General features: G+C 33.0%; 1 protein-coding gene across 1 annotated transcript; it reads right to left on the reverse strand.

The window, feature by feature from the left end:
* Positions 1 to 8530: 8530 nt before the first annotated feature.
* Positions 8531 to 13486, reverse strand: LOC143561815 (uncharacterized). Its single transcript, XM_077049789.1, has 4 exons — positions 13202 to 13486; positions 12354 to 12612; positions 9146 to 9159; positions 8531 to 8590 (listed from the first exon to the last, which is right to left on the reverse strand). The coding sequence occupies exons 1-4, from the start codon at positions 13484 to 13486 to the stop codon at positions 8531 to 8533; spliced, it is 618 nt and encodes a 205-aa protein (XP_076905904.1).
* Between the last annotated feature and the right edge of the window lie 870 nt (positions 13487 to 14356).

Here is a 14356-nt window from a genome sequence, read left to right on the forward strand (position 1 = left end):
ATCTTATTGAAACATTTTCAGGTAATTGTAAACGTTCGTTGGCCACCGGAAAATACTATTACCAACATATTAGAGTCTAATTACAAAGACTAAGGGGCTGTTTGGCAAGTGCTGAATCATTAAGTGCTGAATGAATAAGAGGTCTAAATGGTTAAGAGACTCTGAACCAGTAAGTGCTGAACCAGTTAAGTCTGTTTGGTTGGACATCTGAATAACTGTGTAAAATGACTATCTTACCCCTCCAAACTATTTCGTGTTAATCTGTTTAATCAGAGCTCTTAATAACTATAGATAAAGACCAAAACTTTTATTATAACAACCCAAAGTACATCTTAAAATCTAGTAAGAAACCTGTGCGATGCAACGAGGACGCGGTCGATATCGAGTCAGTTTGTTTATGTGAGACAAATCGGGAAAAAAATAAATAAATGATTCATACCAATGCCCTTCAAGGACGTTTTTTATATCGTATGCCCGCAACCAACAATGCCCTTCAAGGACGTTCTTTATATCATATATCCGCAACCAACTCACAAGTGACCTTGATCGTTCGAGTCCGCCATCTCTTCTTCTTCTTCCTCAGGGGTGTCGGTATCCTCCACAACTTCGGTTTCAATGACTTAGAAAACCTCACGTTCTCTCCTTCTCAAACCTTCTAGAAGATGTCCCTCGGGCTCAAAAAGAGGTGAAACAAGCTAAAGACCGGGCGTGGTGGACATTCATTACCTTGAAAAACACGAAATGGAAACGAACAAAGACACCTGAACTAAATAAAAATAAAATAAATTAAGAAGAATAAAAATGAAATAAACTACAATAACATAGACCAAAAATATCAACAAAGCTAATCAAAGACTCCTTTCGTTCTTTAAAAATCATCATGTCCCTAGCAACGACGCTAGAAACTTGACGTAAGTGGATAGGGTTGGTATTATTTAAGAACTTTAAAAAAGTTAAGAACTCTTAGGAACCCTTAAAAATCAAACAATTTTTTAATTTTTTTTATATATTAACATTATTTAAGAGTAGTTTTATCATATTATATATAAAAAAATTTGATTACATATATTAATCACAAGTTTACATATATATAAAATTTATATACTAACAAATTTACATATGTGTAAAACAAAACATAGATATGTATAAAAACTAATTTCAAAATTGTAATCGTAGATATAGATATAGAAAATGATAAAACTACTCTCAAAGAACGTTAACATACAATTTTTTTTATAAAAAGCGTTAGTTTTCAAGGGTTCCTTCAAGTTCTTAAATAATTTAACAGTTTTGTAATGATACTCATCATATATATATATATATATATATATATATATATATATAAATGTTAATAAAAGTTCCACACAAGTGGGGTTTTAAAATAGGTTTTCACCTACCACAAACCACTCAAGTGTTATTCCTGACGAGGATTGATGAACGTATTGATCAACGAAACCGAAAACGCACGGTGTTTGTTTCGATGCATTTTGGTACTAATTGATGAACGAAAACGATCGAGTACGTAAACATGATGTAAATAATATCGCGTTGAAGCTCGTATATAAATTTCGACAGTGTAACGTTGCAAATCGATGTCTCATAAAGTGAATGTTTTTCTAACTCTAACAACAACAAATGAGAACAAATATATAGTATAGTAGCTCATTCATTAAAAATCAATACTCCATTCGTTAATCTTGATCTCATTTGTCTTCCATGCATGCACATTCATTAGACTTGCATTCTTGCTCATTCGTTATGTTTCCGTTCACCATATTATAATCTAGGAACAAAGACTACGTGACTCGTTGGTTCAGCTCCGAGCACTTGTTACATTTCATTTCCTAACAGACTCCTCTTGACAATTGCTAGAGTTCGTTAAGCTGTAGACTTTGTCGCTTTCAGTTGAACTTCATGTGTGTCTTTATACAAGTAATGCCATGCATACAATGCACTAACAAACTCCCCCTAGGCATTAGATGTACGTCTCCACGGTTTATCAACATCAATCTTGTACACACGATCAACATCTTCACTCCTCCTTAACACGAGTACTCTGCCAAAACTTAAATTCATCATCTTGAGAAGATTCAAGGATTGAATAATCATCATTCTATCAAAACTGTAATAAATACATTCCATCAATAAACCATAAAGTTTATCTTGATTTAGCATTTGAGAACAAAATAGTATGAACCATAATGTGTAATGCTAAAAACATTTTTGTAACAAGCCAAAACGATTTGGAAATGTGTATCACTTGTTGGAATATCAAAAATAAATTGGAAAGAAAATCTTTTCGGCTTTTACAAACTTTATGCTAAAGCACACCTAAAATCTTTTTGCATTTTTCTCGAGAATTCAAACGAAAATCAAACTATAATCAAAATACAATAAACAGTACATACTTTTGTGAGAAAGATCACGACATGGAATAATATTGACTAGTAACGTCCTAGACTACACTTCAATCTTGACATTATTATGCACATAATTCAATGATGGTTGTAGATATAACTGTCCACTTTAAACTTTTTACAGATCCTTCAGTAAATTTATGATACGGATTAAGGTTCAATTATGCACAAATCTTATGTGGACCCCGTTTATCAGACACAATTTTATATCTTATACAGTGAATTTCACATGTACATAATTATCTTTTTCTTGAAATGATTAGTTGTGACCCATTCAAAAATAATAAAAAAAAAGAAAATAAAGCAAAATGTTAAAAGTTTCCCTTAAGATTGGTATTTCTACTCGTAGATAAGGTTCCATTTTAACAAAACAAAAAGATAAAATAAGTTGAAGTTGTACATGGACTTACCTCCAGCTCAATACATAAATTTCGCACGCTTGTACTTATAGTATACGCAGAGAAGGTCCAAGCCTTGTACGAAACACTAGGAAAATAAAGCAGAATACTTAGCTATTAACCCTTAGATTGATATTATTAGGGATCCATGACTTAAGCAAAAATAAAGAAAAAATACAGTTAAATTTTTTTACAAAATAAAAGAAAATTTAAGTTGAATTTCTTTGAAAAATGAGCACATTTACACACAACAATCTTTAAACTTTTTGATACTTAAAACATATATTAACTGAGTATGAAGATGTAATACCACTAGATTTGGCAATCACTTAGGTTTATATCTTTTCAGCACTTATACGATCTAGTTGAGCTTACGACACTTTTTAGTCTAATTTATAATTTATTCATGTGTTAGGTCTACTAAGTCAATGAATTATCATTTCCCATTATATGTCGGATCACATTTCTCTAATTTTATATTTTTCAAAAGTAACAACATATTTTTTTATTTATTTTTTATTTTTTTTATATTTTTCAAACAAAAAATACACTATTTTTGGATTTTTCTAGCCACCCCCACCCCCACCTTTAAAAATATAATCAATAACAAAAATAACGGAAAGCAATCTTCCAACATTGATAAAATCTTTTGAAAATCTTGTTCACCAAAAAGCAATCTTGCATTTAAAAGTGTGAATGATGAACAAGTTTTCCGGTTGAAAATTTTATGAATTTTAAACCTTTGCAAGTATCAATCAAACCACACTAAACCAATATGTCGAGATAATCCACTATCAACAAATTTAATTTAACAACAATTCATATGACGTTGAGAGATCTTCTTAGATATCCTTGCACAAAAACTAGATAGTTTAATAAGAAACTTGACCCCAGACCATAGTCTTAGGTCGACCAGTATCCTCAACATGATGAGCAATAGCTGATGGAATCTTTGGTTTCCAAGCTGGTAACGGTTTTGTTAGCTTGCTTCTCAAAAGTTTAACATCGTAAGAACCGTGATACTTTTTAGGAGATTGTAGCAATGAGTTAAAATAAACTATTTATTGTTTAGATATTTGTTTAGGTGTCTCAAATTGCCCAAACGTTAATTAAACCTGTTAAAAACATCAAGCAATTTGAGTCGTCTCATGTAATGACAATTAACAATCAAATGTCCCATGTCATTACAACAAAAACACTTTCACAAATCAACTCGCGTCGAAGATGATTCTGTTACGAGTTTAGACGCGAAGGGTTGAATTTTCTCATGACTTTTCTTTAGGAAAAACTCAAGATTTGAACATTGTGGAAAATTGTCTAATCCATCAGAATCAGTAGATTTAACAAGTTTGTTCTGTTTTGATTTTTTTCCTTTTCATTTCCCCAAAAGGCATCACTGGCGTATTAAAATTAAGAAGAACCGAGTGATCACAGTCATAAACTTTTTCAACACACTCAGGTTTAACAAGAGCTATTGGAAAGATCTCATCAACAAACATCTTGTCAACACCTTTTAATTAATAAACTTTCTAGTTTTTACCCTCAACACTCGGTTTAGAAAATGATTTTGATATCTTTTCAAAAAAAACTTTCTTCTCACAAGTTTTTGGTGTTACAATCAATTTTGGTTTACCAGTATTTGATTTCTCAACAGTTTTGGTTCACAGAGAAAATGATTTTCAACATATATATTTTATTCTTTTGAACCACCACTGGTTCGACCACATCATTAATAAGAACATCGTTATCAGCCTGACAAAAACCAGATTGCTTTGAATATGAGATTTTGGAGTTAAACAATTTATTTCATTCTTGACAGCCCTCTTTGGATCAACTGGTTTAACTTTCTCCTCATCGATTATTTAACCTTAGTAATAGTCACAGGAGGAGCTACTGCCAGTGGATAGTTAATGTCCACTTATTTTAGATCTACCGTGTCTAGTCGTATGGTGTAATCATTATGAAAAGGAGGAGAGATTTCAACAAACCCGAAACCAGTTTTACCAACCTTTTGGTGATTGCTGTTAACTTCATTAATTTTGAATAGAAAAGATGAATTTCCAAATTTACCCAATTTATTCTTTAACTCCATCACCTCATTTTCAAGCTTAGTTATTTTAGTTCTAAGTCACAAAATCTCTTGAAACTGTTTTCCATAATGGTTAAATTAACTGAAACCTCAGCTTTAAAATCATGATTACAATCAGACAAAGCATCAATCTTATCTTTAGATTTTTTATTAGTTCAATCCAATACTAATTGATAGTTATAAAGTTTAGACTAATTGATCAATCCAACACTAATTGATCATTGTGGTGACTAAGTGATTCAAGTTTAGACTTATATTCACCATAATGAGCACACTCTTTTTCATCAAACACTATTGAAATTACATTATCATCAAAAATTTCACAAATAAATGAATCAGATGGTTTAGAATATACTTCAGGTGACGTTGGCACAGAATCATAAGATCCATAAAGATTAGCAGGAAAATACCTAGAGGCGTGATAATCTCCATTGCATTTGGATCTTCATTAACATTCATTAATGATGTGGTCTTGGATATATCATCAGCAAGCATAGACCAATCATCATCAACATGAGCTTTCTTCAAATTCATTAACCATCCTTCATCAATTTCAAACTCAAATGATATGGTCTCATAAGTTGAGACAAATCCAAAGACAATATTTCCTCTGATGAGATAGGAATCTCATTAGACACTATTGATGTCAGAGAAGATTTTGATTATGAGTTTTGAAACAATATTTCCAAGAATAAATCCTCAATTCTAAACAAGAAGAATGTCAAACAAACTAGTTTTAATCTATTCATTTGTTATATAAGATTTGTTTTCATCTAATGCCTTCAACCGATCCAAAAATCTCTCAATCATCACCGTTAGACTTTCATCAGGCAAGTGCTTGAATGTATCAAACGCGGGCATATTGTCGATCAAGTGAAAGCCATATCTAATATGATTTTAGGCATGCTCTGAATTCTCCTATGGATTCGGCGAATTCATATAATACATTAAATGATGTTGCTGATTTAAGTATAGTAAATACCTTCTGTTCACGATCATACAAAGCTTTTTCACAAGAATTCCGTTCAAACTCTGGTTTATACAGACCAGAACCAAACGGACGGAATTGTTCATCCCTCTGCAGCGGACAAAATTCCTTTACTTTTATCGGTATCAACAAATCTTTGTTAATCAAACCGATATATTCTTCAAAATGAACTTTCCAATCCATAAGATCAACAATTTTTGTAAGCTTTGGAACTTTGATCCCCTTAGAGAAAGAACCGAATGGCACAATCGATTTTGTAACAGTTAATAATAATAATAAGGCTATATCTTTGAAATTTACGAATAATCGAGCTGAGCGCCGAAACGAGGTTCGAGAAAATTTTCTTGATACAAACTTGAAATGACCTTTTTGACCGAATCAAACTTTAAGTCATTGAAAAGTTTGATCAAAAGACGTTCGTTAAGCTCGTTAAAACTATCAGCTTGACATTTTACAGTATTTACCCAACAACCAATGCAGTTAAATTATAGGACTGTCACTGCTGCAATATTATGAAACTGCCATTGCAGCAATATTACCAAACAGCCACTGTAGTTAAGTACGAAAACGCCACCACCAGCGAATACTTGAAAAAATGGAAACAAGATTTCGCCAAATATCTTCAAATTATTCCTTTGTACTAGTCACACTTGCTTTGACGGAAAAACTTAGTAAAACAATTCACCATAAAACTCTAATAAAACTTCTTTTCGCTTTGCCTCGTCTGACGAATAAAGTCAAAGGCCAAACTTTTAACCAAATTCCAAACAACTTTCCAATTTCACCACTCGTTGTCAACCTCAATCTGGACCGAACTCGAACTTCCACTCGTTTAAAACTTGATTTCTCGTCAATGCCGAAAATACCCATTGGAGTAAAATTCCCAAATTACTATCTCAAACAAGCTAATACGTAACCGATATTGATCAAGTTTTAGCGTTTTGATAACAATTCAGTAATTTTTTAGCAACTTTCTGGCTCGTTTCAGCTCGTTTATCAGCAAAACACCAAATTTCAGCAACTTTCTAGCTCGTTTATCAGAAAAACAACAAATTTCAGCTCGTTTATCAACAAAACAACAAATTTCAGCTCGTTTCAACAATTTTCAGCACGTTTCATCACTAAAACAGCTCGTTTAGTACGAAGCAACGCGTTTTCAGCAGTTTCAGCGGGTTTTTCAGCTCGTTTCAGCACTTATCAGCTCTTTTCGACCAATCACAACACTTAAAACAATGTGTTTAAGCCATTTTAATACTTTTCAGCATACGTTTAATCCGAGTTAATAAACTGCCCTTCGTACTGTAATTCCCTTGAAATTTTTTTATGCATCAAATTAACTAAGAGAATATGAACTGAAACACTTGAAGTGTATGAACAAATGACTTTAGCGTATGAACACTCCAACAGCGGCAAACGTAACACTGAACTCGAACTCGGAATCAAAATCAAGAATTGAAACACGAATAATCTAAACACGAATTTGAATCCGACACGAAACATGATCATGGAATCAAAACGACACAAATCGATTACACGAACATTAAAACGAACTCGAAATTGATGGGACTCAAAGCCTATGAATCGAAAATGAAACGAACACGATTCGAAAGCAGAATTGAAACACGGTATGATAAGAATCTTATTGAAACATTTTCAGGTAATTGTAAACGTTCGTTGGCCACCGGAAAATACTATTACCAACATATTAGAGTCTAATTACAAAGACTAAGGGGCTGTTTGGCAAGTGCTAAATCATTAAGTGCTGAATGAATAAGAGGTCTAAATGGTTAAGAGACTCTGAACCAGTAAGTGCTGAACCAGTTAAGTCTGTTTGGTTGGACATCTGAATAACTGTGTAAAATGACTATCTTACCCCTCCAAACTATTTCGTGTTAATCTGTTTAATCAGAGCTCTTAATAACTATAGATAAAGACCAAAACTTTTATTATAACAACCCAAAGTACATCTTAAAATCTAGTAGGAAACCTGTGCGATGCAACGAGGACGCGGTCGATATCGAGTCAGTTTGTTTATGTGAGACAAATCGGGAAAAAAATAAATAAATGATTCATACCAATGCCCTTCAAGGACGTTTTTTATATCGTATGCCCGCAACCAACAATGCCCTTCAAGGACGTTCTTTATATCGTATATCCGCAACCAACTCACAAGTGAGCAGCAAGTGATTCACCTTCATATGCACAAAAAAGGTTTTTTTTTTTTCACTTTTTAACACATTTATTAGGGTGTTCATTGGTTCTATTATCATATTCAGTTGTTTGGATTTGAAATATTTTTTTAACCATAATCAAAATCCGAACTGAACTAAATTAAGTCAGTTTTGGTTAAAACCCAAACAACAATTAATTCAACTGAAACTGGAAGCAAACATGTATTTTAAAAAAAAAACTATGAACAATTAATTCAACTTTAAATCATATATAGTTGTTGTCAACTTCATAATTAATTCAATAAAAACAAATATATTTACAGTGTATCAAAACATGTCCAAGTAAATACAAACACTCTGCAACATCATGTGACCCACAACAAAATTACAAGTACAACTTAAGAACTCCAGCTTCACACCAACACACATTTTACTTGTACATTAAGGGTTGATGGAGGACTTGATCATCAAAGCCTAAATACTAAATCATGAACAGGAGTGTATACTCCAGCAACTTGTGGTTCAATCTGCAACATGTAACATCATAGTTAATTAATAAACTCTATGCATAAAACTTATAATTATAAAGCTAGCTAATTCAATGGTTCAGAAACATATATATCTTTAAGCATGCAAGTGTACAAGATTATAATTCATATACATATAATATAATACCTGGAGATCAACCTCTGAACCGGGAAAGCAACACAGGCTGCAGATTACTAGTCCGGGCTTCAAATTAGGCTCGAGCTTGAGCGACTAGTTCCTGCCACAAGACGCGGGTTTAAAGCGACTAGCTACTCAAGATGGCTTAAGAAAAATCTTGATCAAGCTGAGCTTAAACGAGCTGAGGTCGAGCCTAAATTAAGTTTGTTTAATAAACGAGCCCGAACTTCACTTATTGAGCTCATGCCTATGTTCTATGTAAAATCTTTCTCGAGCAGTGAAACCATGTATGCATGCTTGTAAGAGTAAAGCATAGAGGTAATTTTGTATATAAGCATTCCTCAATAGCATCCCACAAATTTACTTCTATATCAAAATGGCAGAAGCATCTCTTCGTTTGGCAGCAGATGACGTACTCTAGCAAGATAGCCTGCAAAGATATCATTCAAAATAATGAATTGTTAACCAATATCGAAAGAATAATAGGTTTTTAGAATGACTACAAAAAGAACAATGTATAAACTTAATTTAGGAAACAACCTCTGCAACATGCTTGGAAAGAAATTGCAGCTGCTCGTTTCAATTTGAATTCCTATGGCCACAATTTGTATCATACTTGCCATCCAAATCCAAGCCCGAATCTATGTAAACATGCATAGATGGTGATTAAAAGTTTATGTGAACATTAACAGATGATTAATGAGAATAACTTGAACTCATTTATAGTTTGTATAAACATTAATCATTAATGTATATGTTTAGATTAACAGTTGCTTACATTAACAAATATGTTATTCGTCATTAATATATATGTTTACATTAAACATATATGGTCATTAGCATTTAAAAGTTTATGTAAAAAACTAAAAATTAAGGAGATAAAACATAAACAATAAGCGGAAACATGTTCTGATGTAACTCATACCTATAATTATTTAAACCCTATGTCCCAAATTGTGCATATACAAAATGAAGAAAGAATCTTATTTGAAGACTTGCATATACCCCAAAGCAAACACTCTACTAGACATATTTAATAGATCCCGAATTAACCAATTCAAAACAATTAGAACCCTAGCAAAACGAACCATATCTTTTTGATCGATTAAGTTCAAAGCAATTGGAAACAATAAACCGATTATATGACGACCAAGCTTAAGATAAGATGAGAACCTGAAGAAAGAAGACGGTAGCAGCGAGGTCCGGTAGTGAGAGACGGCGGCGTCCGAAGGTGAGGTGCCTGGGTCCGGCAGCGGTTAGAGGATGTGACTCGACGGTGAAGAAAAGGGAGAGCGCTGTTGATTGATTAACTACTGTGTGCGTTGAAGGAGGGGTATATTAGGTCTGATTTCATTCAACGATGGTTTTTAGCTGAACCCTCATTCAGCCATTGAGATACCTTTTCATCAACCAAACATGCTGATATCTGAGCGATTAAGACCTCACATCTGAATAGGCTTCATTCAAAGGTAAACAAACACACCCTAAGAGACTCGTTGGTTCAACTCCCAACACCTGTCATATTTCATGTACTAATGGACCCCCCACCCTTGTAAACTGCTAGAGTTCGTTAAGCTTTGGACTTTGTTGCTTCCTGTTGAACTTCACGTGCGTTTTTATACAGGTAATGCCATGCATACAATGCATTAACAACAAGAAAGGAAAGTGTACCTATCATTTGTAATAAAATGACGGTAAGAAACGAGTATCAATCCATGGACACGACAACTTTTTAGTACTAAATCTTTGTAGATGATCAACCGAAAAAGTAAATCTCACTTTGAATTTTAATTAACCAAACTAGCATACAATGAAAATAGGCAAGTAAAAACACAAAAACACAATCAATCCAACAAACTACCTAGACATGAATCCACTCTACTAATATGATAAGATAGCAATGATATGGTAAAACATCATGAATCTGAATCTAAACATAAATACTAGATTACAATCAAGCAGGCTAACACTAGCAAATAATCATCATGATGGGTTTCAATCGAGAGATAAACATATACTACCTTGTTTATCAAAACAACAAAGTCTCATAATCAAAGAAAGCTAGCATGAACAATATTTTAACCACCTAAAATTACACTAAAGTAGCCAAACTAATAAAAATAATATCAACTTATGAAACTTTAACGAGCAACGTCATCACCAAGTCAAGAATCATAGAAACACTCATCAATTTTCCAATATTAAGTGTTGGGTTCCATACTCATCAATAATATTTTAATCAAGTTAATCTTTACTAGTCATTCTTAACTTAGTAATGTAAACAAAGAAAATATGAACATTCAAAGTTTACAAACAAACATCTAGAACATAGTTTTCCAACATGAATGCCTAAACATTTGTAAAACTAGCACGATTATGCAACTCTTACATGTATGAACACCATCAATATCAACTTTTAAATTCAACCATATTCTTGAAAGAACACCAATTTACCAAAATCATGCAATAGATTATATATCACATTAGCAAAAACTTCAACATTGTCTAGATAGCAAAAGCAATTAGCCCATAAGGCTTAATACAACTACCATTAAACTAGAAATAAGATTACAAATCATGTTCAAGAACAATGGAAATTAAACTAAGATCAAATAAGGATCAAAGATTGGAATGGAGGATCTTAAGGATGGTGGAAGCCTTCAAACTCTCAAGGAATCACACAAAATATTTTTCAAGAGTTCAGAGAGAATGACCAAGGCTCCACACCAAATAAATGAAGAGAAGTGAATGTTTATAAGCTGTTTGGGCATAGTGCGCGGTCATGCACCTAAAGTACACGGTCGTGCTCCGATTCAGCAAGTCAATGCTCCACTTTCTGCCAACCAGATTTGCAATTTCCATAAAAAGTGCACGGTCATGCACAAAAAGTGTACAATCGTGTATGACCGGCACCATTGGGTGGACCATCATGCTTGATTTGTCTTATTCTTGGAGAAGTGCACGGTCAGTGGCGGATCCAAGTATTTTTTCAGGTGGGGCACTATCTTTAGATGTTTTCAATTTCATAGAGTCGGGTATAAAAATTCCCAGTTGGTTTGAGGTTTGGGTCGGTTCTATGGTTCGGGCAAAGTTCATTACATAATAAACATACGATAAAATAATAAAAGAAAAACCGTCATTAGAAATTAAAAAACATATAATATATATACAATATTCTTTACAAATTAACAAAAATAATTATAGTTGTTCCCTACGAGTCTTCAACTTTTGAAATCGTTGCATTACTTCTTAAACCGAAACTTGTTGAAGGAATTCCCTTTCAATGTAACAAATGCAAGAATCATTCATGTATTCATTAAATTCGTTTTAACATTCTTCATTGAAGAAAAACATCTTTCAACATTTTCCGTTGCAACCGGCAAAACTAATGATAACTTTATTAATGATATACCAACAGATAATCAATGTGTAATCTTTTTTTCACCCTCATTTTGGCAAGATCACCTAAGCCACTCAAGTTAGCAAACCGCTTATCTTCTTTCATGTTAGTAATGTAGTGGCCAAGTTCATATAAAAGCTTATCCTTTTCATCAAAATCAAAATCACATGGATACATCTTGGCCAACTTTAACTAGTTTACTTTACTAAAGGCACTAAAATTACAAGACGGGCTCAAAGAACTCATATTAGTAAGCAATTTAGTGGTTACCGCATTAAAGCGGTTTCTAAGCTCTTGAATTTGCATATCGAGAACCGTGTTTAAATTATTGACCACATAATGGTGAAGATTGGTGATACTGGCCATCTTTCTTCGATATCTCGGGTCAACATACTCGGCTTCCATATCAACCACTTCAATATTATATTTGTCACAAAAGGATGTGACATCTTCCAAAACCTTCAAGTCGATAACTTTCAAGGCCTTCATCAGTTAACTTAACTAGCTTAACTGCATTCAACATATCTTGATCTTTTCTTTGGAGTTCTTGACACAATGTGTTAGTAACACCCAAGATGTATTTCATCAAATGTAAATAAAATACAAAACTAAAAGTTTTCAAGAATACTTGAAGTCCACGTGCTTCACTTTGGTGATCAGATAACTCTCTATATATTCAAGCACGTCAATAACACTAGGAAATAAAGTAAGCAAACGAAGAATTATTTTTTCATGAGAACTCCAACGTGTATCCCCAACTCTTGCAAGTGACAATTCTTGATTCTTTCCACTTCCGGTTTCAACTTCCGAATTCAATTCCAATCTTTCTCTTTGGCTTTCTCTTAACAAATCTATTCTTTTACAAGATGCACGAACAACATTCACTAAATTTGATAATTCCTTATAAAATTTGTAAATCTCATGATGTTTGGTTGCAAGGCCCACAACAAGTTGAAGTTTGTGAGCAAAACAATGAACATAATATGATGAAGAATTTTCTTTCAAAATTAAAGCTTCAAACCATTAAACTCACTGGACATGTTTCTTGCACGTCATATCCTTCGCATCTTACCCTACCAATACTCAAATCGTGGCGAGCAAATAATTTATCAATTGAAAATTTAAGAGATAACGCGGCTGCTTCCATGACACAAACAAGGCCAATAAATCGCTCCTTCACAAATCCTAATTTATCAACATATCTTAAAACCACGACCATTTTTTCCTTTTTAGAAATATCTCTCGATTCATCAACTAATATGGAAAATACATCACCATCAAGGTCTTCAAATATCTTCTTTAATACTTCTTTTGCAAAACAATTACAAAGTTCTTTTTGGATTGATGGAGACGTCATTTGGTTATTCCCGTGGGCATTAACTAATATAACCTTACCAATTTCTTCACTTAGTTCCCCAAACACTTTTAAGAACTCGATAAAATTTCCTCTACAAAGAGATTCTTCAGACTCATCATGACCACTAAAAGCTAACGAACCATTCAACAATGCTTTGGTAAGTCTAGCCAAAGCATGTAATCGGACTCTATATTTTTTTTTGTTTATATATGTTCCTTTATCAATGACCACATGTATAGACAGAGCTTGGTTAACTCAGCCTTCCCCTTTTTACGTGCTTTGTTGTGAAAACTATTGCATTTACCAACATGATTGCTAAATTTCTCCCGACACCTATTCCACCATCGCAATCCTTCACTTAGAAATGCATCATTTTGTACACATTCCATAAATACATCTTATCCTCTTTGACACTATATTCCTACCAATTTCCAAATTCACTTGTGTACCATTCCTCATTAAAGCATCTTAATTTACCACTAAAATTTGTTAGAGAACAATCATGCCCGGTTGGTTGACACAGACCTCTAAGTAGATATTCCCGTATAATTTCATCTTTTTGACTTGGGTGATAAGATGAAATTGGTTGCCTTTCGGAAGGATCCCACAGAAGATCATCCAAATTTATTTTTGATGATTTACCACTAGAAGATGATGATCCAATATTCGATTGTTCACTTTGAAAATATCCCTTGATATTCATAATACATGCAAATCAACAATTACAAACTAACAAATTAAAAAATCAAACCTAACAAATTAATACCAACAATCGAACAAACTAAAACAAAATTTAACAAATAACTTAATAGTTAAGTAGTTAACAATCAAGAACAACTAACATTAACAAGAAGTCAAGAACAATTAACA

The sequence above is a fragment of the Bidens hawaiensis genome, unplaced genomic scaffold, assembly GCF_021521415.1.
Source record: "Bidens hawaiensis isolate Kalapana, Puna unplaced genomic scaffold, B.hawaiensis_p1.1 tig00020805_1, whole genome shotgun sequence".
NCBI lineage: Eukaryota > Viridiplantae > Streptophyta > Magnoliopsida > Asterales > Asteraceae > Bidens > Bidens hawaiensis.

What these genes read in the sequence shown, in the direction of transcription:
- LOC143561815 (XM_077049789.1), bottom strand. Translation starts at nt 13,486, where the DNA reads ATGACGTCTCCATCAATCCAAAAAGAACTTTGTAATTGTTTTGCAAAA. An exon ending in ACGATTTGAGTATTGGTAGG is followed by an intron (nt 12,613 to 13,201) that starts GTAAGATGCGAA and finishes TAACTGATGAAG; the next exon opens with GCCTTGAAAGTTATCGACTT.